General features: G+C 31.9%; 1 protein-coding gene across 1 annotated transcript; it reads right to left on the bottom strand.

Annotated features, from left to right (window-relative positions):
* Positions 1-5,640: 5,640 nt before the first annotated feature.
* On the bottom strand, positions 5,641-12,862 carry LOC127127729 (transcription factor HY5-like). Its single transcript, XM_051056993.1, has 4 exons — positions 12,632-12,862; positions 6,347-6,533; positions 5,962-6,118; positions 5,641-5,869 (listed from the first exon to the last, which is right to left on the bottom strand). The coding sequence occupies exons 1-4, from the start codon at positions 12,723-12,725 to the stop codon at positions 5,822-5,824; spliced, it is 486 nt and encodes a 161-aa protein (XP_050912950.1). The 5' UTR covers positions 12,726-12,862; the 3' UTR covers positions 5,641-5,821.
* Between the last annotated feature and the right edge of the window lie 822 nt (positions 12,863-13,684).

Consider the following 13,684-nt stretch of genomic DNA (forward strand, 5'->3'; position numbering starts at 1 on the left):
TTTAGAAGGGTGTTACAGCCTTCACATAAAGAATAAAATAAACCAAGAGCATAACTAGCACAACTCTTCACTATCTACTCCCCATTTTTAGCCAGAATATAACAAACCAAACAGACATTCATCTATGGCAACAAAATAATAGAGAAAATCAGTAGCAAACCATGTGTGTTAGAGGTACATACCATGGCACACAAAGGTGAAATACTCATGGAAAAGGCCCACAAAAAACATGCAAAATCAAACAGAAAAATAAACAACTCAGATGTCAGCAGAAGCATCTGATTCATTCCTTGCTGGCTCAATTTTTGATTAAATGTTTTCCATATTTTCTAAAGCATCAGTCTTTTGAGATGATGTTCAAACATCTTCATCGATATCGGTCCCTTTTACAATAATTGAATCATCAGCCACGACATTAATGGATTCCATCACGCCTTTGGTTTTGGAGTTAAATACTCTGCAAGCTCTACTGTTTGTAGAGTAACTAAGAGATATCCCTTTGAGATTCAGATGTCCAAGCTTCTGGTGCCACAACTTGACTTCATATTCCTTGGACATTATGCATGTGGAAGAACAAGTAGTTTCATGTGGAACAACCTTAGGTTTCCACTCCTTTCTAGTTTTAATCATTACATGATTAGCCCTAGGATGTGTTAGATGTTTTGGATAACCATGCAGCCTGTAGCAGAAAGGATTTATATGTCCATATTTACCACAATAATGACATTTCCAAGGAAAAAACTTGACTTTAGTTAGAGCTTCCTAATGTATGGCAGGATGTTGTAACATATGGTCGGACAACATGGGCTCATACTTCCTTTCTGGAGGAATAAATTTTGTCACATGGGTTTTTCCTTGTTTATTTTGATATTGGTAATTAAAACATATACCTTTTAAGTTTCCAGCCTCTTTTCCAACTTGGAGAATTTCATCTAGCATATCAGATCCATTGTTCAATATTCTTATGGATTTGGTCATGTTTTCAAGTTTAGAAGACAATAGAGTTACCTCACTTTCAAGACCAGTTACAGTAGATAAAAGTTTCTCTTTTTCAGCTTGTAGTTGAGCTATGATTCTCTTCTGCTCTTCTCCTGTCTTACACATCTCTTCATGTCTGACACAAATATATTTGTAGGAAGAAACCCATTCTTCATAAGAGACATCCTTATCACAAGAATGTTCATCAGATTCATATCTACCAGTGAAAGCTGTAACATGCTTAGCAGTTTCATAATTAGTTTCACCTTCAGAATTATCAGATGAAGAAACAGGCAAGCTCTTCTTTTGTTTCTTGAGATACATGAAACATTTTGATCTAATATTACTAAAACCCTCACATTCATGATACTAAATACCTTTTCCTTGATTGGGTTTTTCTTTTGTTCTTGCATTTCTATGGGAGTCACTATTCTTGCCGATGTCATATGAGATGTTCTTGACATTTGGTCTTGACTTCCTGTCCATTCCCTTCATCACCTTGTTGAATTGTCTCTTAAGTAGTACAATAGCATTATACATTCCCTCATCAGTATCCAAGTCACACTGGTCCTCTACATCTTCAGTGTTGGATACAAAAGTTATGCTTTTGTTCTTCTTTTCAGATTTATCACTAATACCCAATTCAAAAGTTTGGAGTGACCCAACAAGTTCATCTACTCTCATCTTGCTGATGTCTTTGGCTTCTTCAATGGTTGTCACCTTCATATCAAATTTCTTAGGTAAGGATCTGAGAATTTTTCTAACTAGATTTTCTTCTGAAATTTTCTCTCCCAAGGCACTAGATGAATTTTCAATTTCAAGAACATTCATGTGAAAATCATGATTACTCTCATCATCTTTCATCTTTAGATCCTCAAATCTGGTAGTGAGAAGCGGAAGTCTAGACATCTTCACTTTAGATGTGCCTGCATGGGTGGTTCTGAGAATTTCCCATGCATCTTTGGCCACAGTACAGGTGTTTATTAACCTAGATATGTTTTTGTCAACTCCATTGAATAGAGCATTCAAAGCTTTGGAGTCTCCAAGAGCCAGTTCATCTTCTTCCTTAGACCAATCCTCTTTAGGCTTCAAGTCAGTAGTACTCTTCCCATCTTTGTCCTTCACAATAGGATGTTCCATACCCTTAATGACAACTTTCCAAGTCTTGCTATCCATAGATTTTTGGAATGCCACCATACATGCCTTCCAATAGTCATAGTTGGTGTCATCTAAGATGGGTGGTATGTTAACAAATCCTCCTTCCATGGTACCAAAAAGTATCTTCCCCGGATCTCACCCAGAAACAGAGTTGGATGTCTGCTCTGATACCGATTGAAAGTTCTGGTATGCAGATATCAAATGTCGTATGCGATGTCACGACACAACAATAATAGTAAGCAGATAACAAATATCGTATACGATGTCATGACACCAGGATCAGGACATATCACACCAAAAACAATTATGCAGATAATAAATGTTGTATACTATGTCACGACACCAGGTTCAGGACATGTCACACCAGAAACAATAACAATGTAAAAAGCAGGAAGAAAATAACACAGGTAAATTATTAACCCAGTTCGGTGCAACGTCACCTACATCTGGGGGCATCCAAGCTAGGAAGGAAATCCATTATAACAGTATTAGTTTGAAGTTCTAAACAACCTCTGGTTTTACAAACTTCTCATCTAATCACTATCCGTGGAATATCTATCTAAGACTCTCCTAGATATGAGACCCTTCTCACTTCCCTTCAATTACACAACAGTGATAACAACTGAAAAATAATCCAAGAACAGAAGACATACTTCTAATTGTAACATAATGCACTCTTGCTTAAAAGCTCACGAGTGATTCACAATTACAACTTAATAAACTCAATCAAATTCAAGTATCAAAGAGATACTAGAATGACTCACAAATGACAAAAGACAATTAAACCCTAACAATGACAATTTCCAGCGCAACTTCCTTTTCTATCAATTATGTTTAGTAACATCCTCTTTAAATAGCCCTTGGTAAGCATGGGCTTAGGCATAAAAATCAGCAGATCCAAAACAAATAAAATCAAATTTGATGTCTCCTTAAATGTTTTGACATCTGTTATGCATAATATTTGATCAAATCAAATTTAATGTCTCCTTAAATGTTTCGACATCCATTATGCAGAATCAAATCTGATGTCTCCATAAATGTTTGGACATCTAGTCTGCAGAATCAAATCAAATGTTTCCTTAAATGTTTTGACATCTGTTCTGCAGAATCAAATCTGATGTCTCCATAAATGTTTCGACATCCAGTCTGCACAATCTTCTGCAGAAGCAAATCTGGTGTCTCGATAAATGTTTCGACATCCAGTCTGCACAATCTTCTGCAAAATTAAATTAAATATCCCTTTAAATGTTTTGATATCTGTTCTGCATAATCAAATCTGATGTCTCCATAAATGTTTTGACATTTGTTTTGCATAATCAAATTTGCGGTCTCCCTAAATGTTTCGACATCGAGTCTGCACAATCTTCTTCAGAATCAAATCAAATATGATCTAATGTTTCCTTAAAATGTCTCAACATCCCTTTTTATGAAACAAGTGCACAGCTGGAAACGAAACAAGATTTCCTAAAATAAACCTTCTTGGACAATCAAATATAATAGCTAAATATCAGAGAATCTTCATATATCTCATAATAAAATGATCTTCTAAGAAGTAAAACAAAACATGCAAAGATGTCTGATTAACATGTCATGACATCTTGCTCAATATCTTGATGTGATATAAGTTTTAACAAAATTGATGTCAATCATAAAAACACAGAACTAACAATGGCTATTAGCCGAGATAAAGACTTTATCGAGGGGTTATCCTTAATGAGAGCGGCCAAGACTATTGAGTTAATGCATCTTTTGCTACAATTAAGGGATCCTTAAAGTGAGATTCTTCTAATTCGATCTTGCACGGGTATTGCCAAACTATTTTTGGCCTTAGAACGTGTCAACCTAATCATAAGAAGAAAACAACTATTTGTTTTGATAAAGAATTACGAAGGAAGGTTGAAGAAATTAAGGTTGGTGGAGGTTCTTTATTCCGGGACCTTCAATGGATAGTGACTTCTTTGCCTATTAGAGTCGGGGATTGGGTTTATACTCAGAAGTAGAGGTTGCCTCATACGCGTTTGTGGCTTCTATGACTCAATCTTGGGTATTACAAAATCATATATTGAGAGATAGTGAGATGTATGGTATGGACCTTGATTTTGACAAATCTTGGATGATCTTAGTGTTGTAATTATAGATTTTGACCTTAGGAGTTTTACTGGCAAGGACGTCGTCCCTCATAAAGCACACATGGTTTGGAGAGTGATTGTTTTAGTAAAACTCTTTAGGACATGGATATAAAGTTTGATATTGCCACAAACAGAATGTAGTTTTTGGTTGTTTGCAAACAACACATGCTCAAGATTTACTCCTTTCTTTCCATATTGATGGTCTAGGTCAACATATGCCATCGATGGAGTATCGTGTCATCCTTAAATTCCGGCTAATGATTCCCTTATTTCCACTTGCTGAAGTTTTCCCTGTTTGTTGCAAGTCGTGTTTGGATACATTTGGGGAACACGCCATTCATTGTAAGCAGCTTCCAAGATTCAAATTTCGACATGACTTTGTTAGGGTTGTCTTATTTGATATATTTCAGTGTGTTAGGGTATCTATGAAGAAAGAAAGACTTGGGAATTTATTGATTAACAAAAATAGGGGAGATCGATATTTAGGCCATCAGATTTGGTGTGCGGATGGTGGGTAGGAGGGAAACATGTGTGTGTAGACTTGACTGGGGTTTCTCCACTGATGGGGCTGAGGATTCTAGGTTTTGTTGTGGGATAGACAACTCTCAAAGTTGCTTTACAAGCATGACAAAGTGTATTTTGATAATTAACATGTTTTCATACCATTTGTCTTTGACAATTTTGGTTCCCTATCACCAGAATCAATGGATCTTTTACTGAGTCTGCAAAGTCTCATGCATAACAATGTTGTTTCTCATAGAATAATGAATAAAGTTTTTAAGAGAATCAATTGTATCATCCAAGAAATGGTAGTAGCACAGCTTGTTGTCTGTTTACCTAATATTCTTGTATAATATTTATTTTAATGAAAATTAACACATGATCCCCCTTTTAAAACTATTAAAGAGTTTTAAAAACTAAAAAACTGAAATAGATTTTTAGATATTTTGGTTTTTAATTTTGAAAATTAGAAAGAGGGTAAATCTCTTCGATGTATATGTTTTGAATCCCCTCAATCTCAATTTATGTTTTTATTTCGGAGTTTGTTTCATGTTTATCTATTATTCTTATACATTTTTATTAATGACAAATTTATCATAATGTGAATTTTAAAACTATTTTTAAGAGAATGATCACGGAACATATTTTATTTTATTTTTTAAAATTATTTTTTTAAATAAACTTATAAAATACTTTAAAAAGTTAAAAACTTAACTCATTTCAAGATATCCTTAATTTTACAAAAACAACAATTTGAAGATTTCTAGGTAGTCTTATAATATAAAACATTTGTGTGGAAACTTGATCCAGTAACACTTGCGAACGAAAGAACTAGAATTTCCAAAATTGGAGTAAATATGAAGACTAAAATTGCTTGAAAACTCAACAAACTCAAAATCACTAAATTTAGAAAATATGGACTAAAAAATACAATTAAAATTCATTTAAACTTATCATAATTCTCATATTCCACATTCTTACTTCAACGTAATACTATTAAACAATTGCACATTTTCAAATATAACAAATTACTATCATTTTAGAAATGTTACAAATTATCCTTCGTTACTCTCATCAACTTTGGGTCTAGTGTTCATAAGAACCTGTACAATAAATAACATCGAATTAAATTTTCATTATTATATAGTTCTATATTGTAATTGACAAAATAATTACTCATTTTACGTTATGTTACCTTTCTGAGCATGGTGTTCTCATTCATCAAAGTTGAAATACGTTCTTCTAAATTCGAGTTCTTATCTTCCATCTCTTTAGCTCTTGATTCTAACTCATTCACATAAACCTTCTTTCTTTCTCTAGCTTGTTGGGCAGAGACCCTGTTCCTTAGCAACCTGTATGTAACATTTATGAATCGAATCGAATCGAACCGTTAAATTAAATGTTCTTATTTGGTAGATGAATTTCACATACATAGTTAAAACTTGTCTTATACTCCATCTGATCTTATTTATAAGAAAAAATTTAATTATTTATAAAATCATTGAATTTATTATATATATTATCCAGATACATTAATTATTTAATTGATCTAAACGAATAGTATGTATTTATGTGCGTACCTTTTGAGTCGTCTATACTCTTTATCGACCGGGTTTCTTCCTCGACGACGCTTTCCGGTTTGAAGTTGAGGATCTGTTACATTGCTTTGATTATGGTTACTGTTTTGATTTGTGGCTTCAGAATGAACACTTTGACATTGTGTAGCTTCTACGTCTGGAACTTCGAATAGATCTTCATCGCTATCTTCTGAAATTTGTGGGGGGGAAAATAGAACTTGTTAACATGGCATGTTTATTATCCATCTAAAACGTTTTTTTTTATTTCAAGAAATTGGATTTTTAGAGGAAAGGGTAAAGATAGTTCAGAGTATGGTTTAGTAATAAGTAAAATTCAATCAAAAATTATTTCATTTAAGTTATAAATTTGAGTTTTTTTGGAACGATTCATCTATTAGGCAGAGTTAATTAATCACTTAAGAATAATCACTTGATTCATATAAAAATTAATTAAATACATATAAAGTCAATCAAATTATATTTAATTGATACTTTTATATATATATATATATATATTATATATATATATATATATATATATATATATATATATATATATATATATATATATAATATATATATATATATATATATATATATATATATATATATATATATATATATATATATTATATATATATATATATATATATATATATATATAATATATATATATATATATATATATATATATATATATATATATATATATATATTAAATATGGATGATTTTGTTGTTACTAAAAATTTAAATAAGTTTAATTCTGGAGATTTATTAAAGTTCTCAATGCTTAAAAAAATAGTAGCCATTTTAGTTAGTGAGAATTGATTTGATTGGACTCAAATACAAAATAAGTAATTGTATATAAATTATTATTTTTAAACTATCTTTTCTCACCAAATAAAATAAAATAAAATTTATGGGATTCTATAGGTTGGAAAACATCTTATGAAAAATTAAAATTGTTTCTCAAATTTGAGAGATACATCTTTAAACGCATCATACATTAATATTATGACACATCAAATGAGTGTCATTCTAAATTAATACTAAAAAATAATTCGGAGATGCATCTTCGGATATTTTTAACAAATATATTGATAATTGATCAGTCCAGTGGACATTCCGAAGATACATCTTCGGAGGTTTGGGGCTGAAATTTGAAATTTTCCGTCATATTTGCATGTCAGATATTTCCGGAGATATATCTCCGGAATAAGTTGATAAAACACTGAGCTGCATGATCACACAATCATACTTGTTTTCTACTCAACCCTCACCAAAAACCCTTCCATTCTCAATCCACATTTTCACTTTAAAATTCAAATATTGTGTTTCATCACATCAAAGGAAGAAAAAGAAGTTGAAATTCCAGGTAAAGATCATCTATTTCAAGCTTCATTGCTCACATTAATCTTGTCTTTTGTCTGAAAAACATGTGTTTATTTCGGAGATACATTCCGAAACGAGTATGAACTCATCCAGAAATGCATTTTTGGTATCTGTCTGGGTTCACTTTTCAGCTCTATTTACATAATTATTACTTATTTACTGTTCTGTGGTAATTGTTTTCATTAGATATGGTGCACCTCGATATTTTCCCCAAACATGTTGTGTCTCTGAATGTCAAAGGTGTTGTTATAAATTTCGTGATCGCTTCAATGGATTCGTAAGGAGACCTTTAAACCTGGATTTGGTGTGGTAATCGAAAAGTTCGATAATGGTTCGGATAGAAGCGGGAAATATATATCTCCTTTCCAAAAAATTTAACGAGACGACACTGATTCAAGAAAATGTGAGTGTCCCTTTAAGTTGCGTGGTTATATGTTTGCAAACAATAAATAGATATTTAAAGTCATATGTGGTATACATACTTGTGTAAAAAGTTAGTCGGTCATCCAATTGTGTGTCGTCTCATGCTGGAAGAGAAGAAATGCATTGCTGACAACATGACATTGAATTTGGTTCAACTGAAAAATATACTTGCAACCTTGAAACGTAAAAGACCCGAAAACATCTCAAATATCAAGCAAGTGTACAATATTCGGTACCAAACTAAGAAGACACTGAGTGGGGATAGAACTGAAATGCAACAACTCTTGAAAATGTTGGATGATAACACTTATGTGTCTAGGTAGCGAACGTTCGACGATGGAGTTACTGTTAGAGATATATTTTGGACTCACCCTAATTCCACCAAGTTGTTCAACATGTTTTCTAATGTGCTCATAATTGATTCAACGTACAAGACCAACAAGTACAAATTTCCATTATTGGAGATGGTTGATGTTACCTCTACTGAGAAGACCTATTCTGTTGGGTTTGTATTTCTAGAGAGCGAAAAAAAGGAGAATGTTACTTGTGCCTTAGAAGTGTGTCAGGCAATATTGAAGGACCGAGAAGAGATGCCTAAAGTGATTGTTATCGACCGTGATATCGTCTTGATGAACTCAATTGCAAAGGTATTTTCTACTTCTTATGCATTACTTTGTAGGTGTCACATAACAAAGAATGTGAAAAGTCAAGTTAAATCTGCGGTAGGGACGAAACAGATAGAGTCTGAAGATGAAAAAATGGTGAAGGCAAGTGTGGTTGTGGAAAAAATAATGGATGCATAGAATGGTATAGTAAAATCTTCCACTAAAGAGTTATATGCCGATTCCGCTATGCATTTTAGGAAAGTATGCCAGAAATATCCTGAGTTGTTGAAATATGTTGAAATCACAATTCTTAACCACTTGAAGGAGAAAATTATTTGTGCTTGGATCGATCAGGTTAGACACCTTAGGAATACAATAACTAACCGAGTTGAGTCTGCCCATGCTACTTTGAAGAATTGATTGGGAAATAGTAAGGGCGATTTGTGTAAGATTGAGACTCCGTGAACCAAATGATTCAGAACCAGCATAATGAGATACAAACATCATTTGGTTGGAGCATCACAGTTTTGGAACATATATTTAAAGGCAACAATCTTTATTCTCAATTGATCAGTAACATATCTCGAGCGGGTTTGAATTATATTTTCACGAAGCTAAATAAGCTGATAATGTAGGTTCCGATAGCGGAAATAGTGGACGCACAATTGTGAAAACATACGGTCTCCCATGTGCTTGTATTATTGCAAAAAAGGTGAAACTTGGTAGCCCGATAAGAATGGATGAGGTTTACACTCACTGGAAGAGACTTAGGTTTGATGACGATGGTGTCATAAAAGACAGTAAATCGAATATCTCTATCTTTACATAATGGGAAGTGATACAAGAGAGATTTTTGAAAGTCGGTGACAATATGAAACTCCACACCAAAGAACAATTGAGGAAGTTTGCTTATTCGTAAATCGCCGACTTGAAACCACCCTCTCAATCGGTAAAAATAAAAGATGCTCTGAAGAAGCTCAAGCCTACACCGGGTGACAATTCAACAGTGCGGTCTCCTTCTTATTTTGAACATGTTGACAAAGTTTTTTCGGACTCGTCAACTCCAAAATCTCAAAAAAAACATTTTCAAATGAGCTCGCAATAGCGAACCACCTCCTTCTCCGCCTCCACCAAAGATTTTATTCATTGACGAGATGTCTATTTTTATGCACAAATACATCAAGCTGATCATCATTGTTAAGGGTGACGGTAATTGCGGTTATCGAGCTGTTTCGACTTTACTCGATAAAGGAGAAGATAATCATACTTTTTTTCCGTCATCAACTTATTCATGAGTTGAAGACTCATAAAGAATCATACACACGTCATAAGGGAAAGAAAACTTTAATGCAATCTATGAGTCTCTTGTTCCTTGCCTTAGTGGACCCGGAGGATAAATGGATGTGCTTCTCTGAAATGGGTCACCTCATAGCATGCGTGTATAATAAAGTTTGTATTGATCATACATGATACGGTTTTTCTGCAACCTTTTCCCATTGCACGCCGCCTAACCTCAAAATTCAAAAGATCACATTATGTGTATTGAGTGACTTTCAAAATCACGGCATTTTGTTCAAGTGTACTTAAAATCAGGATGCCCTATATCACTTACATCACCGGAGCTAACAGCTCATTCGACAATAAAAGTCGAGACTTGACTAGACCATTTGGTGGAAACGATGCCAGAGTACGAGAAATTAAGCAACATTGAAAGAGAATCAAATGCACAAAAGTTAAACAAGGTATCACCCATATATTTAGTCGTCGAAAAATATTTCGGTTCATTTTAATTTTCTGTTTAGCCAGAAAAATAAGTGTGTGTCATTATGTCTCAATATTAATGAAGTGTAATATATTCAATTTCTTAATATTTTAATAATATTTTTTATCGTTGCCAAAATATTTGTTCATTTGTCAAACAAAGTAAGTAGGTCTATTTTCTGCATGTTCATGAGAGGTTCCGGAGATGTATCTCTGAAATAAGATAATAGGGTGTGGAATCGGAGATATATCTTCGGAGTCAACATGTTAGATTTTGTGATGTCCACATTTGTCTACAATTTCTATAAATTAAGATGCTCTTGTTTTTTATTTCACACAAACAAAAAAATATCTCAAATGTCACAAATAAACATCATCTGATATGTCGCAAATGTCTCATTCTCTAGTGCGACACCTGGGCAAAGTTTAAACTCAACGAGTACACCTCTCTTGCAGATCTGAAATACGAAGTGCATAATCTATTATCCTACGGATACAATCGAAAAATTATGAAGCTCAAGTACCGTTCACCGTCAATTGACAACGGAGGAAAGATTGAGTTCAGCAACTTTAAGCTCAAGACAAATGCAGATGTAAGAGCTATTTGGAATATATTTTTCCATTTCGAAACAAAAGTTTTGCTTGAGTAGGGAGCGATGATTTCAAGATCTATCAAAGATATTTTAAAGATGTTGAAGCGTCCACCTGATATTGAAGTGTAATGTTGCATTTTATGTTGAAATCGTCTATGTAATGTTGATTTTATATTATGAATGATAATTTTATTGTCAAATTACAAGTTTTTTATTTCTGCCTCTGATACTACCGCGCATACGTTACGAAAACGCATGTAGGAACAGATTCCAGAGAGACATCTCCGAGTTAAAAATACAATTAATTGGACGTCACTCAGAATGACCTAGATTGTGTGTACATTGAATGTGTCCAGGGATATATCTCTAAAATGTAAATACATTTTAGCATTTTCTCATGGTGCGTAAATAATATATAGAATAATTAAAAACTTTAAAATAAAATAAAAACTCAACTTTTTACAAGTAAATATTTTTTAACATATTCTAGAATAATTTAATTGGACTCGCAAATAAAAAATATGTGAGGTATCTAAATTATTATTATTATTATTATTATTATTATTATTATTATAATAAATAGTGATTCAGATAATTCATCTTTACTATATGAATTTAATTGATATATACTAAGAGTGTAAAGATTTTTTACACCGTCAATTAATCACAACTACTGATATATTTGAAAGGTTTAACTTTTATTTTAAACATTTAAAAAATAATACAAATGAATGATTATGATATATTGATAGTATAAAATTTTTTACACTGACGATGCATAACAATTAATCTCTTAATATATTATCAAATGATGTGATATCAAAATATGTGTATATAAATTATGACTTTTTTTTAGTGAATTAGTTTATCAGTTTAGGAGAGATTGATATTTTAAATAAAGATCCATTTAAGTATTAGAATTTGGAATGGTAAAAATAGTAGTATTAATTAATGAATATAATTGAAAAAAATAATTAATATTATATTTTAAATTGAAAAGGGTCAAATACTCGTAGACAATTTTTTTTCATAATAGATCCCTCATCTAGGAAGTTATTTTTTTACTACCTACCTATAGAAATCAGAACCCAGCAATATAATAATAAAAATAAAACAGAAAGCTCCTTTTGGACAAGGAATTTATGTCAACAACAAGGTGTATCTTTATAGTTTTTGAATAATTTATTAATACTATCACTATACCAAACCCTTTTTTGTTCATAAAAAAAATCAGCCAACCCTTTATTTAATTCATAAAAGGACCCACAATAAGGATCAACTTATATCACATTCCTACTTTTTTTTCATAAACAAATTGTTTTTACATGATCAAAATCCAGCATATGTTAATATCTTGTAGAATCTAAAGCGTTTGGACTTTGGTTTAGCCTATCCTATTTTCCTAATAAAATATTAATAGATTCTTGACTTTGGATTATGTCCAAAAAGAAAAGTACTCACAAAAGACATATACTTTAATATAAAATTATCAAAAAAAAAAATAGAGAGTTACCAAATCTTTGTGGAGGCATAGGAGGGAGCCTATTCCATGAAGAAGATGAAGAAGAAGGTGCTCCTGTTGTTGTTGTTGTTCCACTTTCCTTCATCTTAGTGATGAACTTGAATGTGTGTTTTTGCAGTGTTTGGGGTTTCTTTTTAGTATTTGAAATTTTATTGTCCTAAAAGTGAAAACGTTGGTTTTGAAAGAATGATGGGACCTGAGAGTTTTGGTTCAGAAATGAACACGTTGATGTGCACGGAGCCAAAACTTTTGTTCTATGTTTTCCGTAGGTTGTCGTAGGCTCTCTAGTGTGTTGTAGGATTAATATTATTTTATTTTATTTTTGTTTGATTCAACTGTACTTTTAATTTCTGTTTTTATTCATTCGCAATTTTTTATTTTTAACTTTATTATTTTGGTTTTCGTAAAAAAAATAGATTATTATTATTATTATTATTATTATTATTATTATTATTAGATTAGTTTTGATTATATGACAATAAATTATTGGTCAAATGAGTTTGTTGTTCTTATAACTAATTCTTTTAAAAAAATCTTTAAATAATAGTTTTTATTAATTTTTTTCATTTCACAATTTTGGTTTTTGTTGGAAGTTGATGTGACACGTCACGTCAAAGATAGTATGAAATTTTTAAAAAAAATATCTTAGATTGAAGGGGTTACAAATCTTCTATAAACAAATCCAAAAAAATTTATTCCAAGACAAAGTTATTAGAGGTATTTCATCAAACATCTTAATGCACCATTCAAAATTGCAACATTGTTCTCAATCACAACTATTTCACCAATAACATTGTTTCACCAATAACATTGACCACTATGGATAAACCTACTAAAGAATGCAATTAAACTAGCTTTGATAAGATCTATGCATAAAATATGGTTCAAACTAGAGATACAATTTGGAACGTTACAAAAAATGGTACAATACAAACACTACACATACAGGAATAAAAAAAAAGAATGGACACAAACTAGTAACATAAACACATCAATATCCCTCGTGAGGAGATTGTAGATGCTGATGATTCTCATGATATATGC

This window comes from Lathyrus oleraceus, chromosome 3 (genome assembly GCF_024323335.1).
Source record: "Lathyrus oleraceus cultivar Zhongwan6 chromosome 3, CAAS_Psat_ZW6_1.0, whole genome shotgun sequence".
Lineage (NCBI taxonomy): Eukaryota > Viridiplantae > Streptophyta > Magnoliopsida > Fabales > Fabaceae > Lathyrus > Lathyrus oleraceus.

What these genes read in the sequence shown, in the direction of transcription:
- LOC127127729 (XM_051056993.1), bottom strand. Translation starts at nt 12,725, where the DNA reads ATGAAGGAAAGTGGAACAACAACAACAACAGGAGCACCTTCTTCTTCA. An exon ending in GAGTATAGACGACTCAAAAG is followed by an intron (nt 6,119 to 6,346) that starts GTACGCACATAA and finishes TGTTACATACAG; the next exon opens with GTTGCTAAGGAACAGGGTCT. An exon ending in AGAACACCATGCTCAGAAAG is followed by an intron (nt 5,870 to 5,961) that starts GTAACATAACGT and finishes TTTATTGTACAG; the next exon opens with GTTCTTATGAACACTAGACC.